We start from the raw sequence: 19,039 nt of genomic DNA on the forward strand, positions 1-19,039 counted from the left end.
TGAATAAATTTGTCTATCGGGAGATAATTCTCTGTGGGGGTCTTGTGTTCCCACCAGTCTTGTGGGCAGAGACACTGATGGCCTTTTTGTTCCCACTATCTTTTGGAGGATGGTTGCATACCAAACAGCCTTGAACAATAGTGTCTCCCTCTGGCAGAAGGCAGTTCTGTTTGCTGTCCAGTAGTCTAGGGCCAATGTTGGGCAAGTTTGCTTGCAGTGCATTATAAAAGACTGGGGCTTCCTAAGCTCGGAGTTCCTCAGTGTGTGTGGTCCAGCCTCATGTCCCTACCATGGGATTTCAGAGTTAAGGAAAGGTGATCTGAATGTGAGTTTCTTGCAGCCTGCTGTGTCATGAGTAATTAAAGTCCTTGTGTCTGGCCCAGAGTTTCCTGTCTTCTGTTGGCATCCATGAAACTGCGGCAGGTTAACTTAGATAGCAAGTGTAAAATCTCAGACCCTTCAGAATTCTTGACCTTGGCCCTTACCATCTTCCACTTCCTCCCAAAACACCTGCCTCCAATGCCAAAGGTGCCCTTAGTGTTCACTAGAGGAGAGATAATTCATCCAGGCTCCCGTAACAGCCCCCCAAGGCCCTGGCAGGATGGCTCCTGACTCCCTGTCTAACCTCACCTCTCATCACCCCCACCCCTGCTCCAGCTCAGGCAACCTTCCCCTGCGCAGGTTCCTACTCTCTTGCATCTCTGCCCTTGTCATGCTGTCCACTCCACAGGGGTCATCCTTCTCCCCTTCTGACTGTCCATCCTTTAGGCCAGGATCCTCCAAGAGACCTACCCAGAGACCAGTCAGAATTTCCCTGCCACTGTACCCCCACTTTACTTATCCTTTTGCTTTGTATTGTGAAGACCTGGGTCAACTCACACTGCCTCTCCAGGAGGTTCCATTCCCTCACCTTGTGATCCTTTGAGCCTCTGTAGCCCCTGGCATACAGCAGGTGCTCAACAGATAAGTGATGTCCTGAAGAGTTGACCTGCACAGGGAACGGCCTTGCGGGATGGTAGGATGGAAGGACGGAGGAGTGGAAAAGGCATCCCGAGGAAAGGGAACAGAAGCATGGAGGTGGAAATGTTTAGCGCAGGGGAAATAACCCCATGGAGTGAGATTGAGTTCATGAAGGAAGGCTGAATGAGGTGAGTCTGAAAAGAAGAAAGCGAGGCCCAGGGCCCAGGAGGGCTTTAACCACTGGGACCCCATTCCCCTCAGAGGGCAAAAGCCCTGGCGAGGGCTCCAGGGTCTGCGTCCCCTGACCAGGGACCTCAAGAGGCTAAGCCGCCTTGCAATTACCTCTCCTGCCTCCCGCCCCCTGCCCACCGCCCACCCTCTCTGCCTACGTCGGCCATCAGAGCCTCGCTCGCGGCCCGAGAGCCTCGCATTGACGCGGGCCCGCGCGTGAGTCAAGCCTGCGTCACGGCGCCCCGCCGCCAGGGTGGCCTTTCGGAAAGCGAGGGAACAGTGCGCGCCGCGCTCCGCCCAGCTCCGTTCCGCTCCGCAGAGCCGGCACAACCAGGGCGCAGGGAGGCCGGCACTCGGCCACAGTCTTCGCAGCCCCGCGCACTCCCTCCGACGCGAGACCTGGGTCCCCGCGCGGCTCCCCTGAGCCCAAAGCGCGCAGCGGGCGGGAGCCGGGTTGGGACTGGCGGTGAGGCTGGGAGTGAGGAGCGAGTGGAGTCGCGTGCGCCGGCGCGCAGCTCCGGTCGCCCAAGCCCCAGCCCGGGGCCTGTGGCCCGGGGGAGGAGCTGTGCGTCCGCAACCCGTCGGGGACCGCGGCTGCTCGGCGGGAGTGCACGGGCCGAGTCTGCGCGACTGCCCACGCGTGACAGGTGAGTCGCCTACCGCGCCCCGCCTGGCTTCACCGGGCCGGCCATTGCAACTTTCCCTGTTCTGGCCCCGCCCCAGCCAGGGAGGGCTGAGGACCAAGGTGCGAGGCGGCGCTCTCCCCGCAGCCGCTCGACCCTGCGCCGGTCCCCCGCTCCTCTCGCTGCTCCAGCCGCCGTTGCCTGGCGACGGGGCCCCGGGACCCGCTCTCCTTCGCGCATCGGGGTGCCCAGAGGCGCACGCACGGGTTGGACACCAGGCTTCAGCTTCTGGTGCTCAAGAGGGCCCAAGAACTCCGGAGGAAATTGGGCTGAGCTGCAGAGGCAAGCGTCTGCGGAGAACCGGGAGGGGGCCTGCTCGGCCCATCCGCGGCTCGAAACTGCGCGCCCAGGGCGCAATTCCACTGGGAGCCTCCTGTGCATCTGGAGACCCCAGCCCCAGCCGCTCGGCCTCAGGCCTGTGACCTTGACAGTAGCATTGGCAGCGAAGCAGAACGCTAAGCCCGAGATGAATATTTAATTCCCAGTCCTGGGGCTGGTCCTTGCTGCATTGGGAGCTAGCAGAGAGCCCTTCCTCCTTTGTGGGAAGCGCATCTGGGGGAACGGAATGGCTGAGATAGGGGACGTGCGTGGGGTGCCCATCTGGAGGGGGCGTCGTCCTGGCTAGGCGAGAGGCCTCTGCTACATTTATACCTGTGTGTGCTGTGCTCTGAAGCGATGATGGATGCTCGCTTTACTACAGAGAGGGCCGCTCCCCCAGGGGCGCGGCCGCCTCAGAAAGAAGCGTGATGTTTCCTTTTAAAGGCCAGACAGGCCTGTCAGAAATCAAGTTCAGAAATCCCAAGGCCATTCACCTTACAGGGCCTAGGCCCTGTCAAGTTGGCTTTAGAAAATATTTTTGATCCCATTCCACTTTCCTTTTTTTTTTTTTTTTTAAAAAAAAAAAAAAAAAAAAAAAAAAGAGAAAATCAAATAAAAAAAAAAAAAAAAAAAAAAAGAAAGAAATACTTTAACAGGCCTTTTGGATTTGGAGATTTCTAACCAGAGCTACCTTTGGGGCAATTCATCTGTGAACTTGCAGCAGATGGGGATGAGTTGGGGAGACAGAGAAGTGGTAATGAGAAGGGAGATTCTTTTTCTGGGCACTGTCCTTGTTAACAGGAACTTCAGGAACAAAGACAATCCTGTAATGGCTCCAAAAAAATTCAACCAAAACTTTATTTAGCGCCTAACTGTGAAGGCCTTGCTGGCCACGCTGATTGATGTCTGGAGAACAAGGTCAGAGTGTGCTGAGGTTAACAGTGGGGGGTTCTTATGTCTCGTTCTGTGCTACATTATCCCATGGCTCTGTGAGGCAGACCCATCACCTGGGCAGGAAGAGCTTTGAGGTCACACCTGATTGTCCTTGGCCATGGCCCATCCACGGGGACCATCAGAGGCTTTAGCTCCGCTGCCGGATTTTTCTCTAATGGAACATCTGTGGCTAAGTAGGTGGTTGAGTTTCAGCGAATCCCTGCAGCTCAGCCTGGAGGGTGACTCAGTGCAGGAGGCAAATCGTGCCCACCAGCTTTGATTGGAGTGAGTTTGTTTGGCCTGAGTCACTCACAGAGTCGTGTGTCAGCTGATTGTGAGTTGAATGGAGTTCTTTAGCAGGACTCGTGAGCAGGAATGGCCTGAGCCCAAGTGTTTCGGGCAGAGATGGGCAAGTTCTCTGAGGGAGCTAAGCACAACTTTGGCTGCTGAGCAAGTTTCCTGGAGCTCTGACTCCATGGGAAGGTGAGCAGGGCCAGGCTGGGCTGGGCAGGGAGATGGGGAGAGTTGAAGGGGAGGGAGTGGAAATGCTCTGTGATTGTGGTCAGAACTGGGCCCAGTGTTCTGCCATGTGCTGGTGGGGTGACCTTGGGCAAGTCACTTCACCTTGGGAGTCTCAATTTCCTCAGCTGTAAAACTGAGATGCCTATGATATTTTTTCTGCAGGCTTATTTTGAGCCAGGTGTTAGACACAGCAGGTGCTCATCAGATGTTAGTTCCCCAACCCTTCCCTTATGGGCCGTAACCAGAGGCAATTCTTTCTCTCACTGCCTCTGCTCCACCACCATGAAAGGAGATGTGAAGACACATGAAGTTTCGGTGCTTCCCATGTGATCAAGAAGGACCCGTAACTCAGTTTCACATAGGCCTGTTTCCAACCCTCAAGTCTCTCCATGAGACCCTAAATTAGGAAGCCTCATTAAAAGCAGGATTAGTGTTGGGGTAGGGTGGGGTTCAGCTGTGCTGGGTCTGCTGGCTGCCCTTGGCCACCTGCAACAGCTCTGGGGTGAATCCAGGACAGACCTTGACTCCTTTGGGTTGCTTCTGACTGTGGCCTTGTCCCAAGCTGCAGCACGTGCTGGGTGGACTTCAGGGGTCCTTTCTCTTTGTTCAGGTCTTGACATCCTCCTCCCCAGTCATTCTATCCATAATAGAATTGAAAGCTACAAGAGAACTGTTCAGGAGAACTGAGGCTGGCCTCTCCTGGAGAGGAAAAGGGAGGTGTGTGACTCCTGTTTTCCTGAAGGATCCTGGGCCCCTACTTTTCTCCTTCTGTAAAATGTCCAGATTTTGGTGCTGAGCTAAGATGTGTGTGCCTTAAGAGTGAAGGAGATAAGGGGATCCCCACTGCAGCAAGAAGGAAGCCATGCTGGCTCTGGGGACTCCAATCTGCTACTGGAAATGTGTGTGTGTGTGTGTGTGTGTGTGTGTGTGTGCGCGCGCGCGCGCTCACATGCACATGTGTGTATGCATTGCCATTCATTTTGGAGCCAATGTCCTCCCCATTGGATCTAGGAGCAAACTCCAAGGATGACAGAAACAGATGAGAAGATTCCAGAGAGGCAGTTTCCTTTTGCCTGTGCACCCTCCCTTCCCTTAGACTCCTTTTCTGTCCAGGTTTGCTGCAGCAGGACAATTCATTATTAATCCCTTTAAAGCTGCTAAGATAAGCAGCAGAATAGTTTAAAGGGAATATGGGTTTAAGCTTTTTTGCTAGAACTAGCTCTGAGTTATCACTCGCTCCCAGGCTGAGCTCTAAGTCCTCACAGCCAAACATTGGAGCACCAGGATGGGAAAACAAAATAAAAAACATGTCACCTCAGCCCCTGACTGATGTTGCTGGCTGCAGAGGTCAGAAGCACAGTGCCATAGGTAGATCTGATTGCTAGAGCACTATCCCAAACTCAAGTGGGACAGTGATCTGTGAGGAAATGCCTACTTTGCATGCTTTTAGGAGGGGTAAGTGCATTCCGGATTCCAGCAGCTCACACTGTACTTGGCACAAATTGATAATATCCAGTTGTTTATTGAGGCTTCTGTGCTGTGCTAAGTGCTTTATTTCCAGACCATCTCATTTAATCTTCACTACAATCCCAGGAGGCAGATATTGCTATCTGCACTTTACAGATTGTAAAATTTAAGGTTCAGAGAGGTTAAATAATTTGCTTGCGGTCACATGGATAGTGAGTGGCAACCAAAGAATTGGAAGTCTGTCAGTCCAAACTTCATGTTCCTAACCTTTATGTGATAGTTTTCTGTAATACATTCTTAATAAATGCTGACAACCTAAGCATTTAAGCAGACAAGATTATCTAGACCTGCGGGTCCAGTTTTTTTAAGCTAGTGCCCGGGGAAAAGGGGAAATGGGCCTGCACTAATTGCACATTGGTGGAAAACGAACATAAGCAAACGTCCAAGGTTTGGGGAGTATGGTATTTTGCTCCAGGTGGGTTGAAATCCAGAAAAAGATCCCAGGCTCCATCTTGGTGCTTTTTTGTCCTTTCCTTGCCCTTCTCTTCCTGACCTCTACTGCCCTTGACCTCATTCCCTTAAAATTTGTCCACGCCAGGGGTTCATGTGTGGAGCAGTGAGAGGAGTCAGAGCCGGGTGGATGTTGCCCTGAGAGTTTCTGCATATGCAGAATCAAGGACAGCCACTGGCTGATGGGAGCTTGGTGGGTCAGGTTTCTCTGCTGAAGAGTGTATGCCAGCGATTTGCAGTAGTTTCTGGTGAGTTCCAGACCCCAGAGCAAAACTGCTAACACTTCAAGGTTATTAACAGCAGCTGCTGGCAGGGCTGCTTGGGGGAGGTGCTGCATGCTTCTTCCTAGACTTCCTGATCTTGTCCCATGGAGAGCCCACTTTCTCCTCACTCCAGAGCTTTGCCACACGTGTCCTTGGCCACTCTGGGAAACCTGGTACTGATTCCTCCAGCTTCTCTGTCTCTTCTTTTTCTCTGAAGAATGGCCAGCCCCAGAACAGGCCCATGCTGTCCTAGCCTGCCCATCATCTCCAGACCACCTGAGATCTCAGGAAGTTCCTGAAGGTGGATAACTGAATGTAAGTATTAAGGCTCCTCACCCTCAGTGGATGAAGAGGACTTCCCAGAAACCCTTGCTTCATAGGCAGCCATTTTGTGGAGATAAGTCCTTTGATAATTCTCTTTTTCTTCCTCCTCCTCCCATGAGTGAATCTTAAAACATTGCTCATTTATGGGCAAATCCAGTTTTTTAAAAAAAATATAGTTAGATATTTAATATGTACAGAAAATTCACATGTAAGAACATGAGCTCAGATGCAATATGAATTACTGTATACACTTATTCTCATATTCAGAACCAGGTATATTTTGGTAGAGGCTAATTCTGGGTCAGGTGAGTCCTAGGCTGCCTAAGTCCCCATCTACGGAGCTTAGTCCATTCTATGTCCTCTTGTGGAGTGGGACGGAGTCACATATAGAGCCCCAGCTCACAGGCCGTGGGGTCACCTCATTAGCTGCAGTTGTCCTACTGAGCTGCCACTCTCCCTCCCCAAGTGTACCTAGCAGTTTATTTGAAGATAACAAGTTGCCTGTCACTGTACTCCATCATTTCTAATTACTGATTTAGTTAGAATTTCTGCTGGACTCTGCGTACCACTTATTTACCACCTGTTATTTGCTTGCAAGTGGAATTCACTGGTCCACACCCAAAATTCTACCAGCTACATTTTTCTTTAATTATAAGACTCCTGGGTTCCTGAGGCTTTAAATCCCACACCAGCTCTAAATAGGGCAGAAGCAATGTTTGCTAAAGCTACCTTGCAAGAGGAATGAATAGTCACTTGATAGGGTGGTTCCGGAAGGAATACTATGAATACTGCCAAGTGAGTATTCATTGAGGACTTGGGCCTGCCTTCCTTTGCCCAGATCTAAAGGAAGGAGAGCAGATGTTCTTCTTTGCTGTGCAACCTGGGGCTGGCTCCCAGAATGACCTGGTGGGCGCTGTCCATGGTCCTGCCACACCGCTGGGGCCATCTGCCTGCTAGTATTTGGGACTCCTTTAGAACAGCTGGAAGGAATCTCCTTGACCAGTTCCCCAAATTGTTTTATATTGTGAATTTTGGAAGAGGACTTGGTTAAGTGAGCAAGTTCCTGACCTCTGGGAGAAATGATGGTAGATGGGCTCATTCCACTGTTGACTTCCTGAATGTATCATTTTGCACAGTGTATCATTTTGCAAGGTTGGATGGTACACAGCAAAACTTCCCAACCAGTGCCACAGATGGGTAGCATGTGGCCCAGAAATAATGACGCCCTCATCCCTTGGAGTAGCCTGGGATGGCCTAGCATGGTGGCACCTCCTTCACGTACCCCAGTGTGCCATGCCAGTGTTATTTTCTGTGCCATGAAATGCAAAAGATTGGAACATACCAGTATGTCAGAAAATAAATACAGCTACAGTTTGGTGGATGACAGTCTGAATCCCTGGTCTTCCATTTTATGGCTGGGTAATCTTGTACATGATAGAGGCTTTTTTGTCTGAAAGATAAGAATTGTATTTTATCTCAAGTTTTTGGGAGGATAAATAACATATGTAAGCACAGTGGGTCACCTGTGGCTTGTCTCAATAGGATACTTTTCTGCCCAGCCCTCTACAAAGATGCACTGAAGCCTGGTGAGGAAAGAGACACAAACCCTTCTCATTTTCAGGAAAGAGACATCATGTGGGGACTGTAATTAAGGGTTTCTGATCACTATTCCTTCAAGAGCTCTTCAGCAGTCCGTTTGGTAACTCAGGTAATTGGACACCCTCGGTTCCCTCTGTCTCTTTCTGAGACAACAGAAAATAGTGACTTTAAGAAAATCCAGGTCAGATGATTTTGGCAGCTGCTGCGAGGACTCATCTGTCCCCATAGTGGTCCCCCCATGAATGAGGAAAGAAAGAAGCGAGGCTTTCACTAGTTGTTCCTGGACTTTTATTTGCACATCTGGTTTTTAAAATTTTTCTTTTTCCAAATTGGTATACTCTCATGGGCCATTTATCTGTCTGAGACCTAGTGTGCCCTTCAGAACTTCAGGGCCTCAGTTTCCCTTTCTTTTCAAAACTCAAGCCTCATCCAGTAGCCTGATCAACATCACCATTATTGCTTACCTACCCTCCCTGTTTCCTCACTTGTCCTACCAGCAGCCATTGATCCCTATACAAATAGTCGGGTCAGGCCAGGTACAGTGGCTCACACCTGTAATCCTAACACTTTGGGAGGCTGAGGCGGGTGGATCATGAGGTCAGGAGATCGAGACCATCCTGGCCAACATGGTGAAACCCCGTCTCTACTAAAAATACAAAAATCAGCTGGACGTGGTGGTGCACGCCTGTAGTCCCAGCTATGCAGGAAGCTGAAGCAGGAGAATTGCTTGAACCCAGGAGGCGGAGGTTGCAGTGAGCTGAGATTGCACCACTGCACTCCAGCCTGGGTGACAGAGCGAGATTGCGTCTCAAAAAACAAAATAAATTAAAATAAAAAAGTAAAAAAATAAAATAAAATAAAAAACACTCAGGTCATATCACTCCTCTGCTTGAAAACCTCCAACAGCTTCCCATTAGCCTTGAAAGAAAACCCTAACTCCTCTCCGTGCTCCGTGAGTCCTGCCTGCTCGGGACAGTCGCTGTCTTCCTAGCCCAGCACCTTCCACTCTTCTGTTGTTCAGCGTGCTCTAGGCCTCTGGCTGGCTGGCTGTTCCTTGTACTCACCAGGCATGCAGGTCCTGCCTCAGTGCATTTGCACTTTCTCTTCCCTGTGCTCCAAATGCTTTCCCAGGACATCCACGTGGCCCACTCCCTCACTCTGTTCAAGTCTTTATGTCGCCTTCTTAGAGCATGCTTCCTTAACCCCCAGCTCTGCTGTAGCATCCCTGCTCTGCTCCGCCTCCTCATACGCTATATTGTATATGTTTATTTGAAATACTTATATATACTATCAGATATAGTATACGTCTGTATATACACTATAAATTATGTATTTGTCTGATTTTTGTCCCTCTGCACTAGAATATAAATCTCATGGCTCAGGGACATTATTTGCTCTGTTCTCTTTTGTGCTAGAACAGGGCCTAGCACATAATGTTCAGCAAATATTTGTTGAAAGAAGTAAAGGAAAGGAAGGAAGGAAAGAGATTTAAAAAACAGCAAGAGGGCTATTTTAAAATCCCCTGTTTCAGCAATACCTCTAGTTTATAGGAGTTGCTGGGCTCTATTTTCCTTCCAGGCCAAAAGGGAAGTATAAGTGGGAGAACTGAGCCCCAGCATACCCCGCTAGCCCACTGTGTCTTGGGCTCCACGTGCATGTCTGCATGTCCCACCCAGCTCCAGGGCATTGTGGGATGTGGGTGGGTACACCTTGATTTCTGGTTAAGCCCATTTTTTCCCACATGTTCTCACAAGAAGGTGGTAGCTGGCACTGGTTGATGGCACGCCCCCGAGGGCCTGGCCTGAGTTGAGGACAACTCTTGTGTTACCTCATTTTATACTCATGACAGCCCCACGAGGTGTAGCATCCTTCATCCCTATCTTTTCGGGTCCAGAAGGTAAAGCCAAGAGGGGTTGCGTACTTTCCCAAAGACTAACATCGCATAAATGGCAGAGCAGGACTTCACGTTTCCCTGGCTCTAAAACCCATGATAGCATTGAGGTTGAGAGTCAGGCTCCAAGGTCAGTCTGTCAGTGCAGATCCAGGGCTTTGGATGACTTGCCTTACTTCATCAGTTCCAAAATGTATACTTTTGCACATTGCCACATTTTAAAATCAGGACATGATATGCAATCAACAGCAGTTTCAGAATGACTGTGGGTCTGTAGCAGCTCACCCTAGTTGGGTGGAAACCTTCAATGGACGCCTTTCTGGTAAGTTCAAGAAAGTGCCAGCATCGAAGGATCCTAGATTCAATGAAATATAAACAATTATCCCTCTGAGCTTCCATGTCTTCATTCGTAAAATGGGAATAATAGTGGTATCTACCCGATATAATATAATTACTGACAGAATTAAGGAGCTAATATCCGTGTGGGGCTCAGCATGGTGGTTGCCACAGAGATGGTAATCAAGAATTATGGCCTATGTGCTGTGTTGTCATTGTTATTATTACTACACCCCATTCTGCCTTCAGAAGTTCCCTCAGTGGATCCCTCAGTACTTGAATTCCAGTAGAGAGAGAATGCATGGGTGGGGTAGAGAGAGAATGCAGTCCTGGGGCTGCCCTTGTTTATGGCACACAGAGCATCCGTTCTCCCACGTGAGATGGTAAGATGGAACCACAAGATCTGTTTGCACTGGCCACACACACATTTTCCAGTGCCAGTTCCTCCCGCTCTGGACCATCTGCCCCTTTCCTGCTTCCCTTCCTTCTTGACTAAGAAAACAAGATATCGACTGACGAGAACAGACTTGGCAAATGCAACAGGAAGGGGAGAAAGGGCTGCAGAAGATGCCACTGGCTCCTCAGCTAGATTTCTTGTTTGGAACAAGAAATCCCACCAGTCCCATGGCATGCTGTGTGTCAGGACTGTGCCCACCCTAAGATTATTTCCCGGTGGTGAGGAGGGATTCTGTCTACAAAGTAGGGAAGGCACAGCACAAATGCTGACTCCTCTCAAAGTGGCAAAAAGTCACAAAGGGATGGCCAGGCTTCTTAGTGTATCCTGGCTTTCACACTGTCACTTGGGGCATCCTTGGGGCATGATATGGTCTTAGCGTCAGAATATTGCATCAGAAAATGGGAGAAACTGGAAGCTGGATAAACAGATTCTGGAAACTGAGGAATTCAAGAATGGATCAACTCATTTGTGCAGTCATTCAATTCAATCATATGATATTTATCAAGCTCATATTATAATAAGCTACCAGGATTTGGCCTTGCAGAAGCAAAGATGGTGTCAACTGAGGTATGAAATGAAAGACCAAAACAAACCCAACAAATCTGTGATAGGGAGTTAAAAAAAAACCAAATCACCACTCTGTACATTTGACTTTCAATAAGCTTTTCTTTCTCTTTCTCCTTCCATCCATGTGGTAGCCAGATACAGCTGGTAGGTAAGCAGGCAAGCAACACTCCTTATTTTACGGATGAATGAGAAACAGAAACTGGCTTCCAAGTCTTGGGGTTCTCCCCGTGTGTGCTGCAGGGCTGAACTGGGCGAGAGTCCCCCTGGCTGGGACTTGCAGACTTCTGGTAGGTTCAAATGTCTCTCTAGTCACTGCTGTTAGTGTTTTACCCCTGCCTCTTTGCTTCAAAGGTGAGACAGTAGTACGATTTCAACATGAGAAGCAGGTTGTTCTCAGAGGGTTGGAAGGCAGGGACCCTGGAACACCTGTAAGTACCATGTTCTGCCCACAGAAATGTGTAGGATCATCTGTGTGTGCAAGGCCCTGGGGCGGTAGGGAGCAGTGAAGGGTGGGCACAAAGCTGAATACACCTTCGATCCTGCCTCAGGGAGCTTGCTGTTTATTTAGAAAAGGGATCAGGTGTAACAACAACTAGTTGTACCAGACAGCCAAATAGTAAAATAATGTAGAAGAGTGTTATGAGGAGTGTGCTGGGAAGGGCAGCACATTAATGCTAAATAAGAGACTTGCAGGAGGTGTCACAGAGGCAAGGCAGGGGACCTAGAAGGCCTTAGCCATCAGGGGATGGGAAGTGGTTAATCTAGAGTAAGTGGTGAGTGGGCTGGGAGGAAGTGGAAGCCGAGGCCCAGGAGATGGAGGGGGTCCAAATGCCTCGGAAAGGGCCTTGGGCTCCGTTCAGGAGGCAGCGGGAGTGAGGCGGCGTGGCATTTCCAGAAGATGCCACTGAAGGCAATGTGTAGGATGCTGGTGGGGAAAGTGAGCCGGGGAGCCTGCTGCCGGCATCTAGCCAGAGAGCAGGCTTGAACTAGAGCAGGGGGTGGGAAGAGGACAGAGCTGCGCACACCGACAGGACTTGCGACACCTGGGTTGGGGTGGAGGAGAGAGAGGTCAAGAAGGGTGCGGAGTCGCTGCCTGTGTCCTGGGCCAGAACATCGAGGGCAGCAGCGTCCAAGTCAAGGCCAGGCCCTGTCAGGAGCAGTTTGCCCCAGATGACTGTCAGCGGTTTTAATAAAACAATTAAAAATAATTTGCGTCTCTGATAACGGTCCGACCTGCTTTGGGCTCAGTAAAAGCTCAGAGGCTCTAAGGTAATTAGAAGAGCAGTTTGGGCCATAACTGCCTGTCCTGCAGAAACCAGGAAGCTGCCAAGCATTCTCGGACACGGGGTCCTACTCGCCACCAATTATACCTGAGTTGGATGTTGGATGGTGGTCCTGAGTGGGGACCACCCCCGCTGCTCTCCTCTGCTTGGGGGTTCTTAGGGATGTGCTTGTCCACAGCACTCTTTCCAGAGCCACAAGACCCAAGGGTAGCAGGGTCAGGAGCATCAGGCGGGGTTGGGCAGGGTGGGCACTGTGCTGTCTTTGGTTGTTGCAGTCAGGTGACTGCCTGCTTCACCAGAGATGGTGGCTCCTCCACTCACCTCCCCCGGTGAGTCTAACTTGGAAGATAGATTGTTCTTTGTCCCTTGAGTTACCTGATACAACTTTCCCCAGCAAGAAGCACCCCAGGCCCAGGAGGCGGGTGCTCAGGGAGCTGCCGTCATCATTCCAGAAGGGCCCCTCTTCCCTTCTCTCTGGCTGCTGTGGGGTGGAGGGCTCCAGGCTTTGTCCTGCCGCCAGGGTGAGAGCAGCCATCCCCCACCACCTTAAGCTAATTGCCGGATGCTGTGCTTGAAAATTTTTCTTGGAGCCACCACCCCTGTGGCAGGAGATATTTTTACCTGTCTGCCTCCCAGTCACACTATTTTTTCTCCTTTTAAGAAGATTCGCAGTTCACTTGCTCAGACCTGCTTCTCTCACAGGAGCTATTCTGAGCTGCAAGCCACCTCTGTTGCTAAGTGACAAGCTGGCACCGAGGGCTTGCTCGGCACTCGTGCCCCTCTGCGCTGTGCTTTCAGAGATGGAGGCACTCCTTTCAGAGAGTCCATGCAGCTTCATCATCCGACCTGTTGCTCGTGAAACCCACTTCACAACCCACCCCAGCTACTACGGGGGGATAATTACATATGGCTGGGCTGGCTGTCACCACATCCCCAATGTGCCCCAGTGGGCTCTCAGCTGATGGAGGGAGGCAGGGCAGACAGAAATTACCTTTCGCATTCATTATTAACAGGTGCCTGGGGCAGGTGGCTCCTTGCTCACACTCACATGCGGGAGGAGACCTCGATGGGTATATGCTAGAGCTGAAAGGGGTCTTGGAGGCCGTCCATGCCAACCCATTTTACACAGAGGAAGACTGAGATCCAGGGAAGTTAGGGCAATGGTACCAGTTTGCACAGTAGGTTGGTCAGGACCAGTACCTAGCTGGCCTGCTGATGCCTGGATCGTGACTGGTTCTATGAGATGTTTGGGTATGGGAAGAGGAGAATCAGCCCCCTCAGGGTCCTTCTCTGATCCTGGTGCTTCTCCCAGACAAAGCTGTGGGGTCACTGGCTGGATACATTTGGATTCCCAGGCTCTGCTCTGAAAGCTGACCTTTCACCAGCACATGGCTAGAAAAGTTGCCCAGGCCAGGTGGCTGGCACACAGTGAGCTGGGGTTGGAACCCAGGTTGGCTTACTCCTGAGCAGGATCGCCTCCCCATATCGCAACAGTAGGGTCTGTAAAAAAATGGTTTTAAATGGGCTCAAGCTATTCCAAACATGAGGTACATTTTAATTAATAACAATAATGCTAAACTTTTAATACAAGGCCTTGTTTTTATTAATAATAATATTGCTGGTCTTTTGGATCCAAGCTGGGAGCCGTGGGACCTTTGCCTGGCTTCCTTTGACACTGGAGTGTGGCATATGGTAGAACTTTCTAGGGGCTGTTCTAGGTGGACGCCGGTTCTGGAGAAGAAAGTGGGCATTGCTGAGATGGTGCAGGTTGCTTCTCTCCACCCACCTCCACTCCCACGGTCAGCTCCCTTTGGCCTTTCTTGGGGAGAAATGGGATTTATGGGGCCAAATATCAATATAGGGACTTACATATTTTTTTAAATGTATAAAAGTAAACAAAGCAAGGCTTCCAGGCAGTGGCCACTACCATTTGGGTCCTTTCTGTGTGCCAAGCTCTGTGCCAGGCACTCTATGTGCGGCCGCTCACTGGACCCTCACAGCAGCCCTCCCTGGGAGATGGGAACTGTCATTAAATGCAACCTTTTCACCTGTGAGGAGATGGACGCTCACAAAATTAAGGATAGTACCTTGTCTAAGGGCACACAGCTAGTGTGTGGCCAAGGCTTCAGCGCTGCCCACTTCACTCAGCGTGCTAGGACCAGTCCTCATGGCACAGCACGGCTGCATTCCTCCCTCCCCGGCGCCCCTCTCCCTGTTTCTGCCTCTCATTCTGTCATTCACACCTCTGTGCAAATGTCACCTCCTCAGAGATGCCCTTCCTGACTGCCCCCGCAACCCCCATCCAGCATAAAAGAGCCACCTGCCAACTTGCTCCAGCCCTCTGGCGTGAGTCTCTTTACAGCATGTGTCACCCCTGGCCATGGTATTATACGTCAATTTCTTTAGTATCCGGCCCTTCCGCAATGAAATGCAAAGTCCATGAGAGGAGACACTTTGCCAGTTTTGCTCCTTGCTCTATTCCTCACACCTAGAACAGAGGCTGGCATGTAGGAGGCACTCAGGAAATGTATATCAGGTGAGTGAGTGAGTGAGTGTTGAATGAATGAAATGAGAACCCTCAACTCCAGGCCTGTCTGGCTTCACAGCCCATGCCTCACACTCCCACACCCAGTGGTCTCCCTGTGTCCCCCGCCTCTGCTGAGTCTGACTGCCCCAGGCAAGGCTCTGGTCAGGGTGTTAGGAGAACCTTAGTAGCTTTGGGCAATTCAGTTCCTCAATCTGGGCCTCAGTTTCCAGAGAGATAACGGGAACGTTGAGTCGGACAATTGCTAGGGTCCTTCAAGCTTTAATTTCTGAGTCTGACCCTGCTGTCACCTGAGCTTATTCACTGGGCACAAAGGGTTCCAGTCATGACTGCAGCCCAGCCAGTGCCTCGGCCTGCAGGTATGTTCAAGCCCTTTGCATCCTGCAGACCTAATGGCACAGGGGTCCTTGGGCCCCCATCCCTCAGGATGCCCATGGCATCAGTGACATCTTGGGAAGAAGGAGGAAGCTCATATTAGCTGATGCCCTGTGGTTGCCGGATGTTGCTATAGGTATCCTTCTGCTTTACCAGAATGTCCTTGAGTCCTCCTCATTTAAAGTGATGCTTTTTTCCTCCTAGCCCTTTCTCATCTTGGTGACCGAAGCTGCCACTCACTAGGCTATTTATGGAGAAACATGTGCTCCAATTGGTCAGCAGCAAGATAAATTCTGCAGACTTGCAGGAAACCCCCTTGATTTTCTCTAGTTGTGGCGTGATGATCAGTAAACCATACCTAATGCACTGCAGATTGCTCTGATCAAACCCTGCTGCAGGCAGCATGGCCGGAAACAGGCTCTGAGCCAAGGAACCCTAGTGATGGCAGGCTCCAGATGGACCCTCACCCTTCTTCCTAGCTCTCATCTTTAGTAACAGCTCTGGATGTAAGCAGCAGGGGATGGGGGTTGGGGGGGGGCTGCTTTCACAAGCAGCCATTTCTCTGTTTGTGTGCCCTGGAGACGGGGACCTGCTGAGTGAGGAGAGGAGCTCATCCTGGCAGCCCAGGCAAGGACACGGGCCTCTCCATTGTGTAACTCCTAGGGCCGTACTTTGCTTGTGTAGCACATGCGACACAGCAGCCATGGGGGAGGCTGAGGGCTGCAAGTTCCACAGATGCAAGTGTCACCCATGGGGCACCCTCCAGGACACAATGGGATGTCCAACTGCCCCACTGGGAGGGAAGTGAGTCCCAACAGACAGCTTCTTTTTTTGTTTTTTTTTTTTTTTTTTTTAAGGCAGAGTCTCACTCTGTCACCCAGGCTGGAGTGCAATGGCACAATCTCAGCCTACTGCAACCTCCAGGCACCCGCCACCATGCCCAGCTGTTTTTTTGTATTTTTAATGGGTTTCACCATGTTGGCCAGGCTGGTCTCGAACTCCTGACCTCAGATGATCCACCCACCTCGGCCTCCTAAACTGCTGGGATTACAGGCGTGAGCCACTGCACCCAACCACAGAGCTTCTTATAGGGAATTCCATGGTCTTCTAACCAGGCTGGCCCTGTCACAGTTACTCCAAAGCCTAACCCTGACTGTTTTTGAGGTGTGAGGGGACAGTCACTAAAGACTCACTGTCCCCTTGGAAAGGGAGGGCAGCTGGTGTCACCTGCTAATGTGGTCCAAGACCTGGCCTGGGGAGGGCTAGCCAAGCCCATAAACCTCCCAGCTTCATTACATGTATAACAGGGTCTGGCTGGCCAGGTCTCCTTGAAGGTCAGGCCTTTGCTGCGGTCAGCCAGGAGGTCTGGGTCAAGGCTGGCAGGAAGCGTGGGCCTGGCCCTTGTGCTGCACAGACTTGAGCTACCTTGCCTGTGCCATTCAGGTGGCATATACCTACGAGGAGAACAAACAAGGAGCCCGGCTTCCAGAGACACCTCTTTCCCTTAATAAAGTAATTACAGAGCTGGGTAAGTTACATCCCTAGAAAGATGCAGGGCAACCGCAGGCTAGGGTGTGTGTGTTTAATTTTAAATCCTCCAACCTTCCCTTAATGAGGGGGTGCCTTGAAATATAACGCAATGGTGGAATTCTTCAAAGGATTCATTTTCTTGGTGCTTTATTTCTTTAAGGGAAAACATGAAAGACAAATGAGGACTGGCAGGAGCAGGGGAGGGTTTTGCCTCCCCCGCCCGTGTTGTGCAGACATTATCTGCTGTAAAACTGTTGCTGAAGGATGGAGAACCAGCTCTTGGCTGCAGAAGTCCTCAGATAATGTCAGTGCTGAGCAATGGCCCGAGATTTGTTGGCACTGAGCAAACAGCTCTTGGCTTCTGGTGCCAGAATCTTTAGCTGAGCCTGGATAGCCACTCCGGCCAGGGGACTGGAGATGCCATAGGCGCTGGTGTCCAGGGGCTCCATGGTGATGGCTCAAGAGTCTTCTTCTTCTTCCTTTTTTTTTTTTTTTTTTTTTTTTGCAAATGTTAATGTCCCTTTGAATCACTTGGGATCCTGTAAAAAGGCAGAGATTGATTTAGGAGGTCTGGTGTGAGCCTGAGATGCTGCATTTCTAACCAGTTCCTGGTATAATCCCTGCGTTTTGAATAAAAAGGCCCCAAGGAAGGCAGGCACTGGCTTCCATGGCTCCCTCCAGGCGGTTTTGGCTAAGCAGAACACCTGGAAGGGGAAGGCTGTGTGGAGCTCCAAAGGGTCTTGAGCACTCCAGACTCTGCAGCATGGAAGAGAGAAATGTCTTCGCGGATGGCTCTGTACTTGGGTTTGGTGTATGGCTTTGCCTATTTTGCCCCTTTAGGTTTACTTTCCAAATGATGCTCGTCGGGTAAAACCTGTGGAGAAACTGAGTCTGTAGGCCTTGAGCTCCTCACTGGGCAGCCCCTGATGAGGATGGAGGGCAAGCTCAATGTCTGAGGCCCTTGACCTGCCTCAAGTGGTGATGGAGGGTTGATTTGGGTTGCGTCTACGCTGGGCTTCTCACCTCCCTGGTGTGGGCAGATAATCCTTTCCTGTTCACCTGGTTTCCTAGGTCCCTGGATGAGAAGGAGCTGACAGCAGCTGAATTCCATCTTCTCTGTGTGCTCGGGAGTAGGGCTACACGGCCCAGGTGGCATCAATGCCGAAGAACAGCAAAGTGACCCAGCGTGAGCACAGCAGTGAGCATGTCACTGAGTCTGTGGCTGACCTGCTGGCCCTCGAGGAGCCTGTGGACTATAAGCAGAGCGTACTGAATGTGGCTGGCGAGGCAGGCAGCAAGCAAAAGGCAGCGGAGGAGGAGCTGGACGCAGAGGACCGGCCAGCTTGGAACAGCAAGCTGCAGTACATCCTGGCCCAGATTGGCTTCTCCGTGGGCCTCGGCAACATCTGGAGGTTCCCCTACCTGTGCCAGAAAAATGGAGGAGGTAAGAGACAGCTCTGTGTGCATCAAGCGTCCCCTGCAAATGGGCTGAGCTGAGGGGTGAAAGAGAACACCCCTTTGCTGAGGCAGAACTGGAGGCTTTGTAGGTTGGAGCTCAGGATTTCAGAGTAAGATGCCCCAGGAATAGCCATAATGATGGTTAGTAGCTGCCAGGAGACTACAGGACATGATAAGAAAGTGGGCTCTGGTCTCAGACTGCCTGGGTTCAGATTCCAGCCAATCAACTTTGGGACCTGCTACAAGTTGCTTCAACTCTCCATGCCTCATCTACAAAATGAGAATAACAGTAGCTCCTGCCTCACAGGATAGTTGGAGGATTACATGAGCTTTACATGCAGAATGGGCAACATGCTACCTGACACAGGAAGGAGCACCTGTTGGCCGTTATTACTAACTGTTTATAAAGTGCTAGGCTCTGTTCTAAGGGCTTAGTGGATATTAGCGCTAAGTGCCTGAAACTGCTGATATTTGAGCATCTTAGAACAACCAAAGCGCCAATGTCATGTGATTCAACCATCGAATCCTCCCAACAGCCTTGTTTGAAGAAGGAGTTGTTATCATCCTTGTTTTAGAGACTGCGATACTGCGGCACAAATGTGTTAGATAACTTGTTAGAGGTTGTGTGTGATCAAGGTCACAGCTAGTGATAAAGTCAGGATTCAGACCTGAACAGGCTAGCCCAGAGCCTGAGCACCACTGCCTCTAGGTAGGAGGGGCCTTCACGCTGCTCCCTAAGCTCGAATCCCTCTTGAGGATCTTGCCCCAGTATCAAACCACTACCACC

General features: G+C 50.7%; 1 protein-coding gene across 2 annotated transcripts in view; it reads left to right on the forward strand.

The window, feature by feature from the left end:
• Window positions 1-1,469: 1,469 nt before the first annotated feature.
• SLC6A17 (solute carrier family 6 member 17) overlaps window positions 1,470-19,039 on the forward strand; it is a 49,144-nt gene continuing 31,574 nt past the window's right edge. Inside the window, exons 1-2 of one of the 2 annotated variants that reach the window (XM_017499304.1) lie at window positions 1,470-1,838; window positions 17,866-18,238. In XM_017499304.1, the coding sequence (XP_017354793.1) occupies window positions 17,953-18,238 (286 nt within the window). In that variant the 5' untranslated portion in view covers window positions 1,470-1,838; window positions 17,866-17,952. Of the gene's footprint in view, window positions 1,839-16,770; window positions 16,793-17,865; window positions 18,239-19,039 lie in introns of those variants that run through there. The other variant, XM_017499306.2, reaches the window with a different exon arrangement.

Source organism: Cebus imitator, unplaced genomic scaffold (genome assembly GCF_001604975.1).
Source record: "Cebus imitator isolate Cc_AM_T3 unplaced genomic scaffold, Cebus_imitator-1.0 Scaffold256, whole genome shotgun sequence".
NCBI classification, from domain to species: domain Eukaryota; kingdom Metazoa; phylum Chordata; class Mammalia; order Primates; family Cebidae; genus Cebus; species Cebus imitator.